The 22,825-nt window shown below is 51.5% G+C and overlaps 2 protein-coding genes across 4 annotated transcripts in view; one reads left to right on the top strand and one right to left on the bottom strand.

Annotated features, from left to right (window-relative positions):
• HADHA (hydroxyacyl-CoA dehydrogenase trifunctional multienzyme complex subunit alpha) overlaps positions 1 to 425 on the bottom strand; it is a 32,275-nt gene extending 31,850 nt beyond the window's left edge. The window contains exon 1 of the mRNA XM_054179788.1: positions 298 to 425. Within this exon, the coding sequence (XP_054035763.1) occupies positions 298 to 385 (88 nt within the window). The 5' untranslated portion in view covers positions 386 to 425. The remainder of the gene's footprint in view (positions 1 to 297) is intronic.
• Positions 426 to 527: 102 nt separating this feature from the next.
• On the top strand, positions 528 to 19,126 carry LOC104304357 (hydroxyacyl-CoA dehydrogenase trifunctional multienzyme complex subunit beta). 3 transcript variants are annotated; one of them, XM_054179787.1, is made up of 16 exons: positions 528 to 548; positions 2,438 to 2,520; positions 2,830 to 2,871; positions 5,781 to 5,877; positions 6,455 to 6,499; positions 6,873 to 6,972; positions 7,805 to 7,892; positions 9,525 to 9,712; positions 11,397 to 11,577; positions 13,959 to 14,080; positions 15,004 to 15,083; positions 15,172 to 15,219; positions 15,562 to 15,649; positions 16,606 to 16,680; positions 17,146 to 17,310; positions 18,656 to 19,126. In XM_054179787.1, exons 2-16 carry the CDS (start codon positions 2,454 to 2,456, stop codon positions 18,689 to 18,691), a joined length of 1,422 nt encoding a protein of 473 aa, XP_054035762.1. In that variant the 5' UTR covers positions 528 to 548; positions 2,438 to 2,453; the 3' UTR covers positions 18,692 to 19,126. The 3 variants fall into 3 exon arrangements, with proteins under 3 accessions (XP_054035762.1, XP_054035760.1, XP_054035759.1); XM_054179785.1 differs by lacking the exon at positions 528 to 548 and adding an exon at positions 696 to 752; XM_054179784.1 differs by lacking the exon at positions 528 to 548 and adding an exon at positions 955 to 1,084.
• The last annotated feature ends 3,699 nt before the right edge of the window (positions 19,127 to 22,825 follow it).

Genomic DNA, 22,825 nt, shown 5'->3' with positions numbered 1-22,825 from the left:
CCCACAACTCCCTTCGCCTCATAGCTTCCTCCTGATCCCACGGCTCCCCTCCACCCTTTATCATCCCCTCCCCTGTTCCTCAGAGACCCTCCCCCGCAAACGCCCTCTTCTTCTCAGCGCCGACCCCCGAGGGCATATCGCCCGGCCACCTATTTCTCGCTCCCCCAGTGCCACCCTCACTTAGTCACACGGAGACACGCTCACACCAGGATTCGACCCGACCCCACCCCACCCCGAGGTCCGCGTCCGCCCCCTCCCCCGGCGCAGGAGGCAGCGTCCCCCGAGGCGGCGGCTCACCCGCGGGCGGTGGGCGGCGGGACGCGCTGTACTTGGCGGCGGCCGTGAAGCGCCCGAGGCTGCCGATAGCGCGCACCGCGGCCGCCATCTTTGCTGCGCGCGAGGTCGAATGAGGGAGAGGCCACCCGCGGGGGAGGGCTTGGTCGCCTCATCCCCACCGCCCCGCCCCGCCTGCCGCTGCCCGTGGCTCTGCCTGTTCGCTCTACGGTCGCCGGGTCCATCCTTGCTCCCTTTTCTCCGCTCACCGAGAGGTCTCGGATTTTTCTCATCCATACGGAGCGGGATCGGGGAGAGAAGGAGAGCGCGAGTCGGGGCTGCGGGAGGGGTAGTGTTCCTCAGGCGGGCGGTGGGGCTGCCCGGGGGTGGGGTGGGCGCGGGGCCCTGTCTGAGTGGCGGCGCGGCGGGAGGTGGCAGTGGCGGTGGCAGTGCAGGGCGGTGCTGGGCGCAGGGTGGAGGTGCGCGGCTTGTGGAGTGGGTTGGGGGCGCTGCTGAGGGTGAAGGGGGCGGCGGGGAGGCTCGGAGGGCGGCCTTGGCTGGAGAGAAGGGGAGCGGGGAAGAAGTGGAAGTAGATGGGCCGGGTGGAGGGGAAGCAGGTGAAAGGTGAAGGAGGGGGTTAGGTGTGAACGTGAGGGGCGGGGCCTGTTGCTTAATTACGGGGTGGGGGTGTCCTTGCTTGATTTTGGGGCACCTCTTGGGGTGCTTGCGGCCCGATGAGGGGGCACACGCCTGGACCGGGGTTGCCCGTGCGCGGCTGAGCAGTGCGTAGTGGCTCTGGGGACTGTGCCTGGTACGAGGAGCTGGTGTGGGGGGTGAGGGGAACGTCTGGTGGGAGGAGAAGCAAGTGTGAGGGGGCCGTGGCTTGTGTACGCTGTCTATACACGATACCTGTCATTTCAGTGTGTGCAGGAAAGGTGTTGTGGTGTGTACAGGGGTCAGGGTTGTTGGAAGAGGAAGGGGACGAGGGGCGGTTGTGCAAGCAGGGCTGGTGCTGCGGACTCCAAAAAGAGCTTTGGCCAGATCAATTTGTGAGGGTGAAGAACTATCTTGTTGGGGTACCAGGGGAGCCACTGACTATTGAAAATGGAGGAGATAGTTCTTGTCGTGGGGAGTGAGGTGAGTTGGTGTAATGGGAGGAGAGCAGGTGGGCAAGGTGTTGGTCTGGTTTGCAGACACAGAAAGGGACTGTTCTGTCAGTGATTTGGGGAAAAGCCTCAATCAGGGGTGGAGGTGAGACAGAGAGGGATGATCAGGAGATCTGTTTTCTGCACCTTTGCTGGTAGAATCCTTGATTTGGCTTGTGGGATGCCAGCATAGCTGGCTGATGAATGCTGTGTGGCATGTAGGAGTGGAGCCGTGAAGTGTGAGATGTGGAAGTGAGTAGTTGGCAGCTTAATACTATTTAGAGAAGCTGTACAGAACAGCAATAAGGGGATGGGGAGTACTTGAGGCTGTAGGTATTTCCCTAAACCCATAGGAAACGGAAGTGTGTGTATTTGGGAGGGAGAGCACTAAAACTGTGACAGGATGAGGTGAATGCTGTTGTGGTGCAGCCAAAGAATGAGCTGTGAGCACCATTTGTTTTTTTTACTCTGGGCAGTAAAAACTGCAAATGGGGTTTGGTTTGTGGGGAAACCCCATTTTGGAATGAGCTTTGGGAAAGCTGCAGTGGAAGGTTTTGAGGTAGTGGATACCAGTTTGCCTTGCTTCCCCTAGGGACAAGCAGCAGAAGTTACTGAGGTTAGAACTGATGGTTGAAATGAGGGGCAGTGGCATGAAATCATGCCAAGGAGAGAGCGTCCCCTGAGTCGGGCTGGCAAGGAAATTGACTGGGCACTGGGTCAATTTTCCAGTGGGGAAGCAGTGGAACAGTTACTGGGAGGGGAATCAAACCACACTGAGTGCTGGGTTACTGGGGAGGTGAGTATTTATTTACAGGGACATTTGCAGGCCACAGTCATAAGCCAGGCTCCTCGTGAGTTAGGTGCTCTCCCAAAAGTGTGATAGGAAGTAATCGTGTGTGCTGCTGTCCTTGGAGTACCTTCTCTTGCTTGCTTTTTTGGCTTTGTGTGAAGCAGGCAGGTTGTTCACCTTGAAATTGCTCTGAACAGACCAGTTGGGATTAATATCAGACTTTTTCCAGCTCTCTAGATACCAAAATGAGTACCATGCTGAGCCATGCGATCAGAAACTTCCCTGCCTCCTCAGGATGGGCTGCCAGGGTCTGTAAGTATCGTTGCCTTTATTAAAAGCTTGAATTGCTGGGTTAGGAAATTCTAAGTGTTGGGTCTGGGCTGGCTGCTTGTACCTGAATCTCTGTTCTGTTGGCATCTTAACAGAGGAGGAATCTCGTGCTGGGTGCTAGGAACGGCATTGGGTTTTTAGGAGCAAAATGAAAAATACCTCCCAGAGATTAATGTTCAGTCACCTTACTGTGGCATCACCTTATTTCTTCTTTTTAATAATTCTTGCAGGAACCAAACATGTTACATTTCAGGATTGACAAGTCCTGTTTCTCTGTTTCTTCTTTTCCAGTTGCTCGGTCGCTCAGCTGCTCGTTGCAGTTACAAGCTGCAGGTAAAGTGAAAAACACCTGGAATCTTCAGTGGGTTTGTGCTAAAAGAGACTCTTTCTGAAGCTATCTCCTTTTTCCAGTGCTGCCTCCTATGCAAATCTCACATATCCAGGGCACACAGCCTTAGCTCAAGAAAGCTGCACACACGTCGTGTGTTTAGTGTTGTGAACACACACATGCACAAATCTTGCGCCCCTCACTTCAAGAAAGACAGTGAGGTGCTGGAGGGTGTCCAGACAAGGGCAGTGAAAGCAGTGAAGGGTCTAGAGCCACAAGTTTTGTGAGGAGTGGCTGAGGGAGCTGGAGTTGTTTAGTTTGGAGAAAAAGAGGCTCAGGGAAGGCCTTGCTGCCGTACAGCTCCCTGAAAGGATGTCGGAGTGAGATGGTAGTCAGACTCTTCTCCCAAGGAAAAGTGCTAGGATGAGAGGAAATGGCTGCAATGGGAAGTTTAGGTTGGATATGAGAAGATTTTAGGTTAGATATTAGAAAAAATTTCTTCACTGAAAGGGTTATCAAACACTGGAACAAGGCTCCTGAGGGAGATGGTTGAATCACCATTTCTGGAGGTGTTTAAAAGATGCTGAGATGTAATGCAGAGGGGCACGATTTAGCACCAGGCTCGGTAGTATTATGTAATGGTTGGGCTCTATGAGCTTAAAGGTCTTTTCCAACCAAAACAATTTTGTACTTCTAAGTTGTGCCAGGGGAGGCTTAGGTTGGACATGAGGAACAATTTCTCCCCCAAAAGGGTTGTCAAGCCCTGGAACAGGCTGCCCAGGGCAGCGGTGGAGTCCCCATCCCTAGAGGGGTTTTAAAAGCTGTTTAGATGTGTTGCTGAGGGACATGGTTTAGTGGTAAGCGGACAGTGCTGGGTTTGTGGTTAGACATAATGATCTTGAAGGTCTGTTCCAGACAAAACCATTCTGTGAAATAAAACTTCTCCTGGCAGCGGAGTCCTCTCAACCTCGCTCTCAGCAGCTATGCCTCTTTGTCACCTGATACTGCTATTTCTAGAGCCGTAACAGAGAGGCTGAGCTTGGGGTTTATTAACTGTTTAGGCACAAGTAGCTTGCTTTCTCAGAGAGGAAGTGATTGTCCCTCACAAGGAGGAGCTTTGTGAAATTAGCTCTGAAGTCCAGAGAGACCATTAAGAGGTTCAGGTCTCAGTGAAGCTGCTGAATGTGTGCAGTGACACGTGGGGTTTTAGCTGTGGCCCTTAGTGAGTAGTTGGAAGGGTTGCTTAGGTGACTCGTGCTTTGAGCTGCCTGGAGTTTGGAAACTGGCCTGGAGAGCAGCTCCTTATCCCCTCAAAACAGAGAGCCTTGTATAACCCAAGAACAGCATTGGAGTTCCATCCTGGTGCCTATGTTTGGTTCAGTGCAGTCTTTAGCTGGTCTTAATCTGCTTTATGTGTCTGTCCTTTTCTTGCTGGTTAAAGGACCTGCCCCATATGCTAATTAAAATTAGCAAGCCTGACTGCATTATCAAATTCTCACTGAACTCTTTTTCAGTTACTCCAGAAGAGCTCTTGCAGTGGCCTGTTGAATACTTAGTTATCCACAGCAACTATATGCACTCTTACTGCTTCCCTCTGGGAGTGCAAGTTAGTTGACTTGAACTGTTTTGATTTACCTTGAATTATCTCACCTTTACTGTGCAGCAGGAGCACATGCAAGGCAGTTACTCAGTCCTTGCTGCTCCCCAAGTGAGTGATCTTCACAGGATTGGGGCTTGGAAGGGACCTTTGGAGATCATCTAGTCCAGCCCCTCACCTAAACCAGGGGCACACAGAGCAGGTTGCCCAGGATTGTGGTGAGGTGGGGTTGGAATTTCTGCAGAGAAAGAGACTCCACAGCCTCTCTGGGCAGCCTCTTCCAGGGCTCCAGCACCCTCAAAGGAAACAGCTGGCCCCAAGGCTCCAGATGTGGCCTCTGTAAGGCAAAGTAGAGAGGGAGGAGAACCTCCCTAGACTTGCTGGTCACTCTTCTTCCTGAAACCCAGGAGACCGTTGGCCTTCATGGCCATAAGGGCACATTGCTGGCTCATGGGCGGCTTGCCTCCCAGCACTCCCAGGTCCTTCTCCACAGAGCTGCTTTCCATCAGGTCACCCCCTGACCTGTCCTGGTGCAGGGAGTTTTCCCTCCCAGGTGCAGGACCTACACTTGGCCCGGTTGAACTTCTTGAGGTTCCTCTCTGCCAAACACTCTAGATTATCCAGGTCTTGCTGATGTCAGCACAACCTGATGGGATGTCAGCCACTCCTCCCAGCTTTGTATCAGCAAATTGGCTGAGGGATCTCTCTGTCCCTTCATTCAGGTCATTGATGGAGATGTTGAACAAGACTGGACCCAATCCTGACCCTTAGGGAACACTGAGCTGCAGGCCTCTGAGTAGACATTGTCATTAATCTCTGCCTTCTAACCTCTGTCCTTCAGCCAGTCCTCAATCCACCTCACTGTCCACTCATCCAACCCACTCTTCCTGAGTTCCCTTAGGGGGGTGTTCTGGGAGACAATGTCAGAGATCTTAGCTAAGGCTTTGAATGTGTTCTGCCTCATTTGTGTTCTAAGCTGTGCAGCAATTTTAAAGGTGTCTCTTCCTGTACCATTGATGTCAGTGGTAACAGAGAAAAGGAGTTATGGGCCTTTCTCCTTAGCTGGAACATTGTATCACAGTATCACAGTATCACAGTTAGAGGCGAATCTCTGCTGCTGGGGGTGTATTAGGTTGTTAAATCATTTTCCACACGTCACATCATTAACCAGACAGAGACAAGATGCCAGCTCAGGTGTCCTACCAACTCCTGACCTAGGCATCAAAGAAGACAATTTTCCTTGTGTTCCAGAGGCTTTAAGAGAATCTTCCTTCAAGCTTGCTGCTGTCCTTTCTAACATCACTTCTCTCTTAACAGTCCAACCCAAGACTAAGAAGACCTTATCCAAAAGTGGTGTGAAGAATATTGTCGTGGTGGAGGGCGTCCGTACCCCCTTCTTGCAGTCTGGCACCTCGTAAGTGTAACACAAGAAGAAAATACATGCTGAGGTGGTTAACAGTAGGGATCTCTCTGTGAAAAACAGTTGGCTTTTGTTCATTTTGATGTAGTCACACATGAAGAACTGCAGTGACCATGAGTTAGGCTGCACAGTTACTCCAGGTTACCTAATGAACATACCTAGTTAGAATAAGATTGCTTATAATGGAGTCTGAGAGGAAAGAGGAATTGCTGCACATCTGAGGAAGCTGTTGGTGAGTCTACAGCAGATAAAGCAAGAAATTTCACAGAACTACCAGGACAATCTGCAAAGACTCTGCTGTAGACTCTCACTAGAATTCACAGCTGAACTAGGACTAGACCTAGCAGTTCAGATGGATTGGGCATTTCTTTATCCTCTTTGTTCTGCTTTTGAATGTTGTTAGCACAGTGACTGTGTGCTGGCCTGTGCACTGATTGTCTTCACAACCTGGAGGGTGAAGTGGTTTATTACAAACGTGGTGGAGCCTTTCTGGTGGTGTCTTACTGTGAAGTAGACACCTGCATTGCTTCCTGACAGCCCTAAGTTTCTCCCTCTCCTCTTTAACTTCCAGGTATGCCGATCTTATGCCACATGACTTGGCAAGAGCAGCTCTGCAGTAAGTAAATGGAGTACTTGAAGGGCCCAGAAAACACAGTAAACTGCTGGGGGTCCCAATGTTAGAATCATAGAATAGTTTTGATTGGAAGAGACCTTTAAGATCATTGAGTTCAGCTGTTAACCCAGCACTGCCAGGTCACCACTAAACTGTGTTGCTGAGGTATATATCTCCAAGTCTTTTCAACCCCTCCAGGGATGGGGACTCCACTACTTCCCTGGGCAGCCTATTCCAGAGCTTGACAAACCTTTTAGGGACTGAATTATTCCTCATGTTCAACCTAACCCTCCCCTGGCACAACCTGGGGGTGTTTCTTCTTGCTCTGCTATTGTTTGGATGGTGCAGATTCAGTTTGTTGCGCCCTTCTCCGCAGGGGGTTGCTGAACCGCACCAGCGTCCCACGGGATGTTGTGGATTACATTGTGTATGGCACAGTTATCCAGGAGGTGAAAACCAGTAATGTTGCTCGAGAGGTGGGTCATGTGCAAGCATTGCCTGCGCCAGTCTGATTTCTGCAGCCAGTGTGTGTGAAGATTACAAAGACTTGCAAAAAAGTGTCTTGGCTGCCTGCTATTCTCAGGGCCTGTGAGAACGCAGTTCACGCGCTGCACAGGAAGGAGCTGATGCACTGAAGGAATGGACAGAAGCGAGATGTAATTTTCTAACTTGGAGCTAACTCTGGTGTAACCTGGGCTGGAAAGACTCAGGAGGCTCTGAGGCTGCCCAGTTCCATCAGTGGTTTTAGCCTTGGCTATGCAAATGCTTGCTTTGGTCACCTGCCAGTCAGATGAGGCCATGGTGTAATTTTAACTGGGGAACGGCTTGTGAACTTTCAACTACTTGGCCACGTCTCAAGTAGGGAAGGTCACGTTATCCCATGATGGGAGGCTGTGCTTTTGCCTGGGCCAGGGGAGGAGTTGCTTTTTCTGGGCAGGAAATGCCTTCTGTCTGGTGTCCTGAGGAGTCTAAATAATGCCTTTCATGTGCTGCCTTTGCACATAAAGTGAAGTAAAGATGATGTCAAGTAGCTGGAGCCTCTTTGAAATGGTCAAATATGTGATTAATTTCCTTTATTAATGGAAGCCCAGTGACTGTCCACATAATGCAGTTAAGAACCTTGGCAGTTGCCATCTCCTCCTGTCCAGAATCTGGGAGGGGGAAGAGCTGCTGCAGTAATTCCTTAAATGAAAATCAATATGCTCGTTCTCAGCTGAGTCTGTAAAAGTGTGCTGTGGGACAGAAGATAGCTCTGACCCCATGGAGCAAAAGGTGCAGGTTCTAACAGCAGTTCTTTCTTGCTCCTAGGCTGCCTTGGGAGCAGGTTTCTCTGACAGAACTCCAGCCCACACAGTTACTATGGCTTGCATTTCTTCCAACCAGGCTATGACCACAGGTATGTTGGCTGGCTGAGCAAGTTGTGGGTTTGAGACTGAACTTAGCAACTCATCTATGTCCCTCCTCTAACTTGTGCTGCTTCATGAATGTGAATAATCATCTGAAGATTGCTAGATTTGTTTTGGGTGAAAGACACCTTGAAGATCATTGAGTCCAACTATTAGTCCAGCACTACCAGGTCATCACTGAGCCATGTCCCTCAGCACCACATTGACATGGTTTTGACATCCCTTCCATCACTACCCTGAGCAGCTTATTCCAGAGCCTGACAAACCTTTTAGGGAAAAAATTGTTCCTTATGTCCAACCTAAACCTTCCCTGGCAGAACTTGAGGCTGTTTCCTCTTGTCCTCTGACTTGTTCCGTGGGAGAATATCCTAAGATAAATTCTGGGATGAAAGGAAAGTTTTCTTTTTTTAAACCCATAAATTATAGTAGAAATCAAATGTCTGCTGTAGGCCTGCTGGACACCTTTGGCAGTCATCAATAATCTCTGTTCAGTACCTGTGTTAGCTTGTGGGGTAAAGTCTACATCATGATAAGGAAGTTGCTGTCGTTCAGGCTACTTTCGTCTTTGACACAGCCTAATCAGAATCTCAGAATCTAGTTTGACCCTTCTGACTAAAACAGGGTCACCTAGAGCAGGTTGCCCAGGATCACATCCATGTGGGTTTGGAATCTGCAGAGAAGACCACAGCTCTCTGAGCAGACTGGTTCAGTGCTCTGGCACCTTCACAGAAAAGAATTTTCTTCTTCTGCACAGGTGGAACCTTCTGGTTTCCAGATTTTGCCAGTTGCTCCTTGTTTTGTCAGTGGGCACCACTGAAAAGAGTCTGGCCCCACCTAGCACCAGAACAGGAGGACACAGTCTCAAGCTATGCCAGGGGTGGTTTAGGCTGGATGTTAGGAAGATGCCCACGTTGGGCGCCAATAAAGGAGTGTGTTGGTTTGAAAGGAAAGGCTCTGCTTTCCCTCCCCCACTGAGAAAGAGACCACGGCTAAACCCAGTCGGAGAAATGAGAGTGTATTTTACAAGGAAACAGATTATATGTAACACAACAAATACAGGTATTGTACAATATATACAGGAATATACAGCAAATAAACTCAACCAGAAACCAGACCCCCCACAGAGGGGGCTTCCCCCTGTGCCCCCTTCACCCCCCTACCTCCCTTCTCCCCCCAAAGAGGTAGAAGACGAGAAGAAAGGGGAGTTAGTACAGCAGACGGAGGCCTATGCACAGGGAGTTAGTTCTTATCTTTTGGCAAGAAGCCCAGAAGCAGATCCAGCCGAAAGGGACAGCGAAGAAAGGAAGACTGAGAGAAAGTTCCCAGCTCCCCTGGGTCCAATCTCACCTCCCACAATCCTTGGCCAATGAAATTCATTTAGAATACCAAAATATTTTACAAACATTTAGCCAGTGTGCCCCTTTCTTAAAGGCACAGCCTCAAACGGTCACAGTAGAGAAGAGTGATTTGCCATTGGAATGTGCTGCCCAAGGAGGTGGTGGAGATGGTGTTGGGTGATAGGTTGGACTCGATGATCTCAAAGGTCTTTTTCAACCTGGTCCATGCCATTCCATGCCATGCCATTCCATTCCATTCATGGGAGACTCTGCCTTGTTCCACAGGTGTGGGTATGATCGCAGCTGGGCAGTGCGACGTGGTCGTGGCAGGGGGTGTGGAGCTGATGTCAGACGTCCCCATTCGTCACAGCAGGAAGATGAGGAAGACCATGCTGACCCTGAACCGAGCCAAGACCCTGGGCCAAAAGCTCTCCTTGCTTTCCAAAATCCGCCCTGACTACTTTGCTCCTGAGGTAATTTTCAGGCATTAAGGTATTTAGCTGCACTGGTCTGTAACAGGATGGAAAGCAAGGTAATTTTCTGTAGCCTCAGTGAAGAGGAGCTAAGGTGCCTTTGGCTTGCTTTTAGCCTTTTAACCTCTGTCCTTGAGGTTAAAACTGCAGTCAGCGAATGCATCTCGTAGCATTCATGGCCCCATGCTCTGTACTGGGTAGGAGTTACTCCTAGGGAGATTCCAACTGGGCTCCAGGAAGAGCACTTTCCTCCTCACCACCATCAAGCTCCTCATGAGCCAGCAGTGTGCTGAGGTGGCTAAGAAGGCCGATGGCATACTGGCCTGCATCAGGAACAGTGTGGCCAGCAGGAGCAGGGAGGTCATTCTGCCCCTGTACTCGGCACTGGCTAGGCCACACCTTGAGTCCTGTGTCCAGTTATGGGCCCCTCAGTTTAGGAAAGATGTTGAGTTGCTGGAAGGTGTCCAGAGAAGGGCAACGAAGCTGGGGAGGGGTTTGGAGCACAGCCCTGTAAGGAGAGGCTGAGGGAGCTGGGGTTGCTTAGCCTGGAGAAGAGGAGGCTCAGGGGAGACCTCCTTGCTCTCTACAACTACCTAAAAGGATGTTGTAGCCAGGTGGGGGTTGGTCTCTTCTCCCAGGCAACCAGCACCTGAACAGGAGGACACAGTCCCAAGCTGTGCCAGGGGAAGTTTAGACTGGATGTTAGGAAGAAGTTCTTCATAGAAAGAGAGATTGGCCATTGGAATGTGCTGCCCAGGGAGGTGGTGGAGTCCCCATCCCTGGAGGGGTTTAGGAAGAGACTGGCTGGGGTGCTTGGTGCCATGGTTCAGTTGATGAGATGGTGTTGGGTGATAGGTTGGACTCGATGATCTCAAAGGTCTTTTCCAACCTGTTTTATTCTATTCTATTCATGAGGAAGCTGTATGTCTGCCACTGCTCTCTGGCTTGCAGGCTGCCTGTGTAGCAGAGATGAGATCCAAAGTCCAAATAAGAGATGAAAGTGGCAGACTTGAATGTGTGCAAAGGATTTTCCTGTGTGCTGCTGGAAAAATTGAAGTCCAGCTGAGCTCACCTGGTGCCTCGGGTTTTGCTGGAGGAGGTGTTTGACAAGGCCTAAGGATGCATTGTTTCACTGTGACCCAAACAATCAGAGAATCAACCAGGTTGGAAAAGACCTCAGAGATCATCAAGTCCAACCTATTACCTAATACCTAACACCACCTGACAACTAAACCATGGCTCCAAGAGCCACATCCAGTTCTTTTTTGCACACCACCAGGGACAGTGACTCCACCACCTCCCTGGGCAGCACATTCCAATGGCCAGTCACTCTTTCTGTGAAGAACTTTCTCCTCACCTCCAGCCTAAACCAGTCACCCATTGTAGCAGAGTCCTTGTTAAATGACCAAGGCAGCTGCTTTTTGTCTGTATGTGCAAACCCAGGGCAGCTCTTGAACCCAGCAGGCTGGACCTCATTTTCAATCACATTTCCTAAACCCATTGCAAGTTCATCTCATCCTTCTCACCAGCTAGTTTCTGTCGTGTTAATTGCATAGCTCGAGTATTGACTGCTCCACCTAACCCAGGGGGCTGACTCTGCAGGGCTGAGCCAGCTCCTCAGCTCAGTGTAACTGCCCAGGGGGAAGGAATTTTTATCTCCTGACTTGCTTTTTCTGTCTTGTAGCTCCCAGCTGTGGCAGAGTTCTCCACCAGCGAGACGATGGGGCACTCTGCTGACCGTCTGGCCGCTGCCTTCGCCATTTCCCGTTTGGAGCAGGACGAGTACGCCCTCCGCTCACACACCCTGGCCAAGAAAGCCCAGGATGGAGGCTTGCTGCTCGATGTGGTACCCTTCAAAGTGCCAGGTGGGACATGTTTCATTGCTAGCAGGTAGTAGTTTAGAATAGAATAGAATAGAATTAACCAGTTTGGAAAAGACCTCAGAGATCATGGAGTCCAACCTATCACCCAACACCATCTCATCAACTAAACCATGGCACCAAGCACCCCAGCCAGTCTCTTCCTAAACCCCTTCAGTGATGGGGACTCCACCACCTCCCTGGGCAGCACATTCCAATGGCCAATCTCTCTTTCTATGAAGAACTTCTTCCTAACCTCCAGCCTAAACCTCCCCTGGTGCAGCTTGAGACTGTGTCTTCTTGTTCTGGTGCTGCTTGCCTGGGAGAAGAGACCAACTACAATCTCCCTTCAGGTAGCTGTAGAGAGCAATAGGGTCTCCTCTGAGCCTCCTCCAGGCTAAACAACCCCAGCTCCCTCAGCCTCTCCTCACAGGGCTGTGCTCCAAACCCCTCCCCAGCTTTGTTGCCCTTCTCTGGACACCTTCCAGCAGCTCAACATCTTTCCTAAACTGAGGGCCCCAGAACTGTTGTTTGTTTAACAAACAAAGAGTTGATTTAGAGAAGGAGGGGGAAGTCCTGGAGTCAGGTTGATAATCGTCTGTGGATCTAATGTGGATTTAGACTCTTTGGAATGCTCAGTTTGTGCCTTGAAATCTGGTGACATAGGAGCCTGTTTCTAAACATGCTTCTACAAACAGACAGCCATCTCTTTAGGGATCTAAATTTTGTCTTGCCTCCCTTGTATCTGTGGTGAGAGAGCAAAGAACATCAGAGTGGTTGAACCTAGAATCCCCTTGTGCTTTCAGTCAGGCAAGAGACTGTCAGCTTGTCTTCAGCTGTCAACAAGTGGAAGCCTAATAAAATCCTGCTCTGATTAAAGAAGTCACATTTCTCTTGTCTTGGAAGTCCTGAGAGAGATGATAGAAATCCTGGGTGATAGGGCAGGAAGAGCTGAAATGTGTTCTGCCTGGTAGACTCCAGTTCACCAGACTGGCAGTCGTTGCTCAGGTATAGAATCATAGAATGGTTTAGGTTGGAGAAGGTCTTTTAAGATCATTGAGTCTAACTGGTTAATACCCAGCATGGCCAGATCACCCCAGACTGTGTCACTCAGCACCACATCTACAGGGCTTTAAAAATCCTCCAGGCATGGGGACTCCACCACTTCCCTGGGCAGCCTGTTTCCAGGGTTTGACACCCTAACCCTCACCACCCACCAGCCAGTGGTCATGCTTTTGTGTGATACCTCTTCATTTGGGTCACTTTCACTAGTTAGTTCCCTAGGAAAAACCTCAACTTATGTAGAGCCACAGTTACATATGGCAGATGACACCAAGGTGGGGCTGGGTGTTGATCTGTTAGAGGGTGGGAGAGCTCTGCAGAGAGACCTTGCCAGGCTGGACAGATGGGCAGAGTCCAAGGAGATGAGATTTAACACATCTAAGTGCCAGGTGGTACACATTGGCCACAGCAACCCCATGCACTGCTACAGGCTGGGGTCAGAGTGGCTGCAGTGTGCCCAGGCAGCCAGGAGGGCTAATGGCATCCTGGCCTGCATCAAGAACAGTGTGGCCAGCAGGAGCAGGGAGATCATTCTGCCCTGTACTCTGCATTGGTTAGGCCACACCTTGAGTCCTGTGTCCAGTTCAGGGCCCCTCAGTTTAGGGAATATGTTGAGCTGCTGGAAGGTGTCCAGAGAAGGGCAACAAAGCTGGGGAGGGGTTTGGAGCACAGCCCTGTGAGGAGAGGCTGAGGGAGCTGGGGTTGCTTAGCCTGGAGAAGGGGAGGCTCAGAGGAGACCTTATTGCTCTCTACAACTACCTGAAGGGAGGTGGTAGCCAGGTGGGGGTTGGTCTCTTCTGGGTGGCCAGAACCAGAACAAGAGGACACAGTCTCAAGCTGCACCAGGGGAGGATTAGGCTGGAGGTTAGGAAGACGTTCTTCACAGAGAGAGTTTTTAGCCATTGGAATGTGCTGCCCAGGGAGGTGGTGGAGTCCCCATCACTGGAGGTGTTTAGGAAGAGACTGGCTGGGGTGCTTGGTGCCATGGTTCAGTTGATGAGATGGTGTTGGGTGATACGTTGGACTCCATGATCTCAAAGGTCCTTTCCAACCTGGTCTATTCTATTCTATTCTATTCTATTCTATTCTATTCTATTCTATTCTATTCTATTCTATTCTAATATGCACTTGGTCCAGCTGAGGATGCTTTCCCAATGCTCTTGCTTCCTCAAAACGTGGCACACTAACCTGTCCTGATTTAGGCTTCGTAACAGAATTTTTGTTTGACTTGGGGGGTGTTTGTTGTTTCCCCCCTCCCCTTGGAATGCTAGTTTGCAAACTCACTGCTGACTCTTGTGGTACAAATGTGCCTTTGTCATCAACAGGCAAGGATACAGTTACCAAAGACAACGGCATCCGTCCTTCCTCCATGGAGCAGATGGGCAAGCTGAAGCCAGCTTTTGTCAAGCCTTATGGAACTGTCACGGCAGCCAACTCCTCCTTCCTGGTAATGCCATCACTGTGAATAAAGGGCAACCCCAGCTTGATTTTGGGGTGGTATGGGACCTCTGGGGATGATCTAGTCCAACCCTTCTGCTAAAGCAGGGTCATGTATAGCAGGTTGCCCTGGCACCAGGGAGCCCCATCCCTGGAAACATTCCAGGTCAGGCTGGACTGGGCTCTGAGTGACCTGCTCTAGTTGAACATGTACCTGCACACTGCAGGGGGAGGTTGGAGTAGATGACCTTTAGAGGACTCTTCCAACCCAAAACATTCTGTGATTGTTTTAAGGCACCTCCATCCTACCTGAAACCAGGGAAAGTTGTGGGTCTGAACTGTAAGGAAGTGTTTCAGGGATGTGTGGGCTAACACTGTTTGGAGATCCTTCCCCTCTCTCCTTCCTTGCCTCCTGCCTCTCCCTTCCCCTCTCTCTCTTTCCTTGCCTCCTGCCTCTCCCTTCCCCTCTCTCCTTCCTTGCCTCCTGCCTCTCCCTGCCCCTCTCTCTCTTTCCTTGCCTCCTGCCTCTCCCTGCCCCTCTCTCTCTTTCCTTGCCTCCTGCCTCTCCCTTCCCCTCTCTCCTTTCTTGCCTCCTGCCTCTCCCTGCCCCTCTCTCCTTCCTTGCCTCCTGCCTCTCCCTTCCCCTCTCTCTCCTTTCTTGCCTCCTGCCTCTCCCTGCCCCTCTCTCCTTCCTTGCCTCCTGCCTCTCCCTTCCCCTCTCTCCTTTCTTGCCTCCTGCCTCTCCCTGCCCCTCACTTTCCCAGTCTTTCAGACTTGTTCTTTGTCCTGTATGGCAGGGGGATGTCCCTGAAGCTCTGGTTGTATGCAGATCCTCTCTTGCCAGCTGCTCTGCAGGAGGCTGTCAGGCTGGCCTGGTGCTCACTGTGTGCTAGTTCTCCAGGCACTGACCTGGCTTTTCCCTGCCTGTTCCAGACAGACGGCGCTTCAGCGATCCTGCTGATGTCTGAGGAGAAGGCTCTAGCAATGGGCTACAAACCAAAGGCCTACCTAAGGTAAATAGGGACTGCTCTGTGTGGCCTCTGAATGCCACTCTTCCTTCCTTCCCCTCTTCATGTTACTAACAGCATTTCTCCTGTGCAGGGACTTTGTGTATGTGTCTCAGGACCCAAAGGACCAGCTGCTACTGGGGTAGGTGATGATGATCAAAAGCATCCTGTAACAATCCACACTAGCATGGCAGCCTCGACTTGGCATTACATGTCTGTTGTGAAGCATTTCCTGAGATACTGCAACTCTTCAGGCTTGCTGTGACTCAGGAGGGGGAGGTGGCTGATGTGGGAGAGCAGCAGTGTCAGAAGTACCCATCCTGAGCGTCTCGGCATGTTGGGACTAGCAGCAATTCCTTGAGTTCATGTTTGGGTTGGAGTGGGACAGGCAGGAAGCTGCACATCCTACAGAGAAGGATGGGATGGTGTGGGGAAAGGCAATGATGGTCTGAGTCATGCAAGTCTTGTCTTAACTCTTCTTCAGCCCAACGTATGCTACTCCCAAAGTTCTAGAGAAGGCTGGTCTGACCATGGCTGACATCGACGTGTTTGAGTTCCATGAAGCCTTTGCTGTAAGTCCTCTGAACACTCAGGATGTGCCTAACTGTAAAATGCCATTCTTTAGACATCTGCCTTTGTGTTGGTGAAACGTCTTAAGACCATTTCTTTGGAGGTCTTTTCCAGCCTCTCTGGCTCTGTGACCTTTGCTGAGCGTGGCCAGCTGTGACTGCATTTATGTCTTAACTAAAAGTACTGAACATATTTTAAATATCCAACATTTTCCATTGACACAATCCAGGCTGAGGGGAGCTTATGCTGCTGGAAGCCATGAAAGGAATACAGATTCCTCTAAAAGCACACATCAAACCCAATCTTATTTTCCCAAGACCCTTGTATGAAATGATGATAGAACGGTTTTGGTTGGAAGAGATCTTTTAAGATGATCAAGTCCAACTGCTAACCCTGCACTGCCAGGTCACCACTAAATCATGTCCCTCAGCACTACATCTACACAGCTTTTAAACCCCTCTAGGGATGTAGACTCCACCACATCCCTGTCAGTCTGTTCCAGGCCCTTTTGGGGAGGAAACAGGTCCTCATGTTTAGCCTAAACCTCTGGTTGCACAGTTTGAGGCGGTTTCCTCTTGCCCTCTTGGTTGTTCTGTAGGAGGAGACTGACCCCTTCTTCGCTCCAGCCTCCTTCTCTCTCAACCCACCACACCAAGCCAGGATGCTTTTGGCCTTCTTGGCTACCTGGGCACACATTGTCTCTGGCTTGTGCACATCCATCTGTCGTGGGCTGGATCAGGGGTGTGTGTGGTGAGGTGGGTTGTGGACTGGGCAGCATCTTTCTCTAGCTAAGGTTAATTAGCAGGTTGGAGGCTGTAAAATGCTTCTTTTCTGTTGGTTGTGTTAGTTTTGAGGCCGTAGCCAGTCTTGGGATATCTCCAAGCTGGTGGTGCTGTCCATAGGCTTTCCTCAAAGCTCACCACTCTCCTGGTTAATGCTGCCCTCTCTTCCCATTCAGGGGCAGATCTTGGCTAACCTGAAAGCGATGGATTCGGACTGGTTTGCCCAAAACTACATGGGCAGAAAGTCCAAGGTAAGACACAATCAGGACACTTGCAGCTTCAGCTTAGTCTAACTGTGAGGTCGTTTTTGTTCCTCAGTGCAGCAGGGCTTGCCAGTGCTGCAAAGTGCTTTGGTTATGCAATGCTGAGGAGAAACCACGTTTCCCGACCTGCTGGTTAGCAAATCTCACTGCGGGCAGCTTCTCTGGGAGCGATTCCTGTTGTCAGCAGGAGGTGGAGGCCTAGAGCCACGATCTTTATTGTTGGAGAGGAGGAATTAAGGGAAGGGCTCAGCCCTTCAGCATGTTTTATGCCAGCTCAGGATATACCCGTGTGGCTGTGGGTGAAGCAGTAAAGCCTTGGGCACGGCTTGTCTGTGTCCATGATGAGGAACATTTGTATGGCCAACGTGGGCCATAGGTCTGGTGTTGTCTTGAGTAGGTTGAGCAGTCCCCTTCCAGGCAGGTGACTGTGTGTGTCTCTGCATGTTCTTGCAGGTTGGAGCCCCTCCTCTGGAGAAGTTCAATAACTGGGGGGGTTCCCTCTCACTGGGACATCCCTTTGGTGCCACAGGCTGCCGCCTGGTGATCACTGCGGCTCACCGGCTGAAGAAGGAGGGGGGCCAGTATGGGCTGGTTGCTGCCTGTGCTGCAGGAGGGCAGGTAACAATGCTGTGCCTTCTGGAGAGGGGCAGGAATGATGTTTCTGCTCCTGTTGGTCTGATGAATTCCAGAATTCCACATGGCAGGGGTTGGAAGTGACCTCTGGAGCTCATCTAATCCAAAACCCCTGGTAAAGCAGGGTGACCCACGGTGGTTGCCTAGGCTCACAATGTCCAGGTGGGTTTGGAATCTCTCCAGAGATGGAGACTCTCCAACCTCTCTGGGCAGCCTGGTCCAAAGCTTCTGCACCATCACAGGAAAAAAGTTTTTCCTTAAGTTCAGGTGGAACCTGCTGGATTCCATTTTGTGCCATTGCCCCTTGTCCTGCCCAGTTACACCAGATCCTCTCAGAATCATCCCTGGGCAGTGGGGACTGCAGCCCCTATCTGCCTGTGTGGTACAAAAGGGGAAGGAGAGATTTCTGCTCTGTTGTGAGGATTTTGTTTAGTGACACTCCAACACTTCACAAACTGTGGTTTGTGAGCATCATGTTAACCTTGAAAAAGATATTTCCATGAAAACTTAGGCTGAGAGACTTCCTACACCTTCTGAGGCTGCAGACAGGAGCCTGGGGGTGTTGGTTGACAGTTGTCTGAAGATGCTGTTGACCAAGAAAGCCAACAGCATTGTGGCTTAGAATCCTAGAATCAATAAGGTTGGAAGAGACCTCAAAGATCATCAAGTCCAACCTGTCAGCCAGCACCTCATGGCTACTAAACCATGGCACCAAGTGCGACGTCCAGTCCCCTCTTGAACACCTCCAGGGGTGGTGACTCCACCACCTCCCTGGGCAGCCCATTCCAACAGTGTGGCCAGCAGGACTAGAGCAGGGATCATCCTCCTGTGCTCAACACTGGTGAGGCCACACCTCAAATTCAGTTTGAGTTCAGTTTTGGGCCCCTCACTCCAAGAAGCACATTGAGGTGCAGGAGCATGTCCAGAGAAGGGTAATAACACTGGTGAAGGGTTTAGAGCACAAGTCTTATGAGGAGCAGCTGAGGAACTGGGGTCGTTTAGCCTGGAGAAATGGCTCAGGGGAGACCTTCTCACTCTCTAGAGCTCCCTGAAAGGAGGCTGGAGCAAGGTGGAGGTTCATCCGTTCTCCCAAGGAACAAGTGCAACCTTCAGGGTTGATGAAGAGAATGCAGGGTTCCAGCTTTAATCCTGAGATGCTGAGGTCTTGCTGAACAGCCTGGATGTGTTCCTGTGCAACCTGCCCTAGGTGATCCTGCTTTGGCAGGAGGCTTGGACTCAGTGATCTCTGGAGGTCCCTTCCAACCCCTAACATTCTGTGATTCTGTGATGGTGTGTCCTTTGTGTGACATTTCTCTCTGTCTCCTCCCAGGGCCATGCCATGATAGTGGAGCTCTACCCTCAGTAAGAGGACTGCTGAGGGGCTGCTCATCCAGCACGCGCCTGGCGATGCCATTTCAATGCACTAACGAGAACGTAACAATCCTTCTTGGCAAGGAGTTTTGGTGGCCTTTGTAAATGCCTTTTGTCTACTCAGTTGGTAATTTTCAACTAGCAAACATGCTGCAAGAAATAATCCACTTCCAGAGTGAGCAAAAACTTCCTGTGGCTCTTAGTCTCTCCAGGGTCCTTGCCTCCAGAGATCTGATTTCTGCTGTCGCTCTTGAATGAGAAAGATTTCTGTCCCTGAAGAATTAAAATGAGAGTGAGCTTCAGAGATGAGGAGACTGTAAAGTGCTGGAGGTTGGTGAGGATGAGCTAAGGTGGCCTTATGGGGAGCAAGCTCTTGTCTCAGAAGGATTCAAACAGAGTTGTCTGACGTGGTTTTGTAGAGAGGGAGTCGCCTGCGCTGTGCACAAACAGCACTGGACTTGGCAAATGGGTTTTGATACAGACCTGCTGCTGATGTCAACGACAATAAACTGGTGAAAAACCCCACATGGTCTGGATGTTTTCTTTCCCTCCCCTTGCCTGAAGTATCTTTGGGCTGGGTTTTATGGTGTTTGCTGTATGGTCTGAGGTGGCAGCTGCCCACAGCTCACCTTGAGCTCCAGAACCTCCATGAATCACCAAAATCTCTGTCTTGGGGGGGATTTTTGTGGTAGCTCCTGCATCACTGTGGCACCTGGATTGCACCCTTTGAATGCTGGGCAGTTTTCAAAGGGCAAAAAATTGACCTGCTGGAAAGCAGCTCTGCCTAGAGGGACCTGGGAGTGCTGGGGGACAGGAAGTTCCCCATGAGCCAGCATTGTGCCCTTGGCCAGCAGGTCCAGGGACCTTCTCTTCCCTTTCTACCCTGCCCTAGTGAGGCCACTTCTGGAGTCCTGGGCCCAGTCCTAGGCTGCCCAGTCAAGAGTGACAAGGGACTAACGGAGATAGCCCAGCAGAGGCTACAAAGATGCTGAGGGGCCTGGAGCACCTCTGTGATGAGGAAAGGCTGAGAGACCTGGGGCTGTTTAGCCTGGAGAAGAGCAGACTGAGAGGGAATGTCAATGCTGATCAGCATCTAAAGAGTGAGGGGCATGGGGATGAAGCCAAACTGTTTTCAGTGGTGCTTGGTGGTAGGACAAAGGGCAACTGTCACAGCCTGGAAGCCAGGAGGTTCTCCATGAGAAGAAACTTCTTTCCTGTGAGGGTGCTGGAGCACTGGACCATGCTGCCCAGACAGGTTCTGGAGTCTTCTCTGGAGGGATTCCAAACTGGCCTGGACATTTCAATCCTGGGCAATCTGCTGTGTGACCTTACTTTTTCAAGGGGGTTGGACTAGATCTCCAGAGGTGCCTTTTAACCCCTACCCTGCTGTGGTTCTGTGCAATTTCAGTGTAATTCTAATGCTGAATTGAGTTGCTGACAGCCTTGTGGTCCTTCTCCCATGATTTTGGGAAGATGGCACAGCTGTTCTTTTGGTTAACTTCCTGGGTTAGTTTCCTTGCTCATCTCTGGTTTCATTAGCTGTGACTGGTTGGTGTTACATGCCAGGAGTCCCAGCTCTCCTTCCCATCCCACCAGACAGTGGGGAGCAGCTGGCTGGTGCTTAGCTGCCAACAGGGCTTGGACCACAACACAGAGAATCTTCTAAAACAACCTACACAATCCTCTCTGTGAAGGAAATGGCTTCTGCAACCATCAGCTGTGTCCCAACCCTGCAGTTCAGAGCCACACCTGAGATAAGGGACAGGGGTGGCAGTGGGTGGCTCTTGGTTACTCCTGGTTGGAAATCCTGTGCAGTGCTGCTGTAATTGATTTAAACTAAAAGAGGGGATATAAAGAAGAAATTGTTTGTGGTGAGGGTGGTGAGGCACTGGCCCAGGCTGCACAGAGAAGTAGGAGTGCCCCATCCCTGCCAACATTCCAGGCCAGGCTGGCCAGGGCTACGAGCAGCCTGCTCTGGTTGAATTACAGAATTAACCAGGCTGGAAAAGACCTTGGAGATCAGCAAGTCCAACCTATCACCCAGCACCATCTGATCAACTAAGCCATGGCACCAAGTGCCTCATCCAGTCTTATTTTAAACACTTCCAGGGATGGTGACTCCACCACCTCCCTGGGCAGCCCCTCCCAATGGCCAATCTCTCTGTGAAGAATTTCTTCCTAACATCCAGCCTAAGCCTCCCCTGGCACAGCTTGAGACTGTGTCCTCTTGTTCTGGTGCTGGTTGCCTGGGAGAAGAGACCAACCCCCACCCCTGCTGACTTCAAGGGGGGTTGGACTAGGTGGCTTTTAAAGGTCCTTTCCCACCCAAAACAAGGTATGATTTATGCAAGTGTGTTGCTGGGGTCCTTGGCCAGCCCTGGCAGCTCTGACCTGACCTACCTTTTCCATGGTGGATCATTTTTACTGTGGTCTGAGGTCTTTAACCCCCTTTCAGGATCTTGAGGTGGGGGCAGGCCAGCTCTGTGGGCAGGTGGTGGCTGAGTTCCTGCATGTTCTGTGGGCAGGTCCTTCAGGATGTGACTCACCCTTGAGGTTCATCCTACTTCTCCTGCTTGCTCTGCTGGTGTCTCTCCTGTGTCCTCTCCACATGCTTCAACCCTCTCCACCATCATCATCGTAGGTGAAGCTGCTTTGGTGTGTCTTGTGGCCCTCTGTGTGGGGAGGATGCCTGGGGCGAACACGGTGAGCTGGCTGCAGTGAACTGGGGGGGAAGGTGGAGAAGCCTTTGTAGAGCTTCTTTACCAGCTCTGGGCATGGGTGGAACCTGCCTTTGCTCTTCTGTGACTATGACAGTGTTGGTGGAAAGGGGGTCCTGCACAGGCTGGCAGTGTTTGCTGGGTGAAAGCAGACTGGCATTGGCTCACACGTGGGGCTGTGCCTGCAGAGGCAGGGCTGGGGCAAAGGTTTCTTTCACTCTCTGGGTGTTTGGCACTGATCCGGGCTGGAGGTGTGAGGTGAAGGGTGGTGAGGAGGAGGAGGTCAGGCTGTGGAAGGGGTCCTAGCTGGGTTGGGGGAGCTGTGCAGTGCTGGTGTCCCCACTCTGGGGCTCACAGAGGTGGTGAGCACGGGCAAGCCAGGGCCGATCTCACCCCTCCTGGGTGTGTCAGGCTCTGCACACCCACGTAGTGAGAGAGGCAATGGGGCCTGGCCATGGACTCTGGCCTGGCACCCTGGTGAGCAGCCCCATCCCGCCTGGCAGCAAGGGAACACAGCCCAAGTGGCACTGAGGGTGGCCACCCACATCCCCTCAGGGAGGTGGCAGTAGGCAAGGAGTGCTTTGCCACGGTGAGGGGCAGGGTGGGTTTAGCTGGTGGGCAGGAGCTGGTCTGGGGCAAGCTACAGGAGCCCCATCTGATGAAAGCCCATCTGCAGGGAAGCTGAGCTGCCCCTGCTTGCTGCTCCAGATGGACCCTCAGGTGGAGGATGGGGCCACGGCACCGCTGGAGGGATGCACAACAGCCACGGTGAGTCTGGGCAGGTGATGGGGGGCTGGAGACACTCCCCAGGTAACTGCGACTGGGCCACAAGTGCTGGGGGACGGCCACAAGTGTTGGGGGACACCCACAGGTGGAGGACAGGAGCAAGAAAGCCGGTTCTCCTGGGCTGCATCCAAAGCAGCGCGGCCAGAAGATCAAGGGAGGGGATTCTGCCTCTCTGCTCTGTTCTGGTGAGACCTCCCCTCCACAGTGCTGAGTCTGGCCCTGGGGTCTTCAGCACAGGAGAGACGCAGACCTGTTGGAGTGGGTCCAGACTTTTTAGCAGGGTCTGTTGGGACAGGACATGGGGTGATGGTTTTAAACTGACATAGGAGAGGTTCAGACTAGGTAGAAGGAAGAAATTGCTCACACTGAGAGTGGTGAGACACTGGCCCAGGTTGGCCATAAAGGTGGAAGATGCCTCATCCCTGGAAACATTCCAGGTGAGGCTGGACAGGGCTCATAGCAACCTGCTCTAGCCCAGGACATCCCTGTTGACTGGATGACCTTGGCAAGTGCCTTCCATCACAAAGCATTCTCTGAGTCCCTGAGGGTGCAGACACCAGCATGAGCATGGGGATGGGACCGAGGGTCCCATTCAGGCCAAGAAGGGGAGCTTTGGCATGCAGGAG

The sequence above is a fragment of the Dryobates pubescens genome, chromosome 3 (genome assembly GCF_014839835.1).
Source record: "Dryobates pubescens isolate bDryPub1 chromosome 3, bDryPub1.pri, whole genome shotgun sequence".
In the NCBI taxonomy this organism is placed as follows: domain Eukaryota; kingdom Metazoa; phylum Chordata; class Aves; order Piciformes; family Picidae; genus Dryobates; species Dryobates pubescens.
This window is presented reverse-complemented; position numbering and strand designations above follow the sequence as displayed.

Bases quoted from the DNA above. Each gene is read 5' to 3' on its own strand.
- LOC104304357 (XM_054179787.1), top strand. From the start codon at position 2,454: ATGAGTACCATGCTGAGCCATGCGATCAGAAACTTCCCTGCCTCCTCA. The intron at 7,893-9,524 runs GTATGTTGGCTG...CTTGTTCCACAG, and splicing joins CAACCAGGCTATGACCACAG to GTGTGGGTATGATCGCAGCT. The intron at 17,311-18,655 runs GTAACAATGCTG...GTCTCCTCCCAG, and splicing joins CCTGTGCTGCAGGAGGGCAG to GGCCATGCCATGATAGTGGA.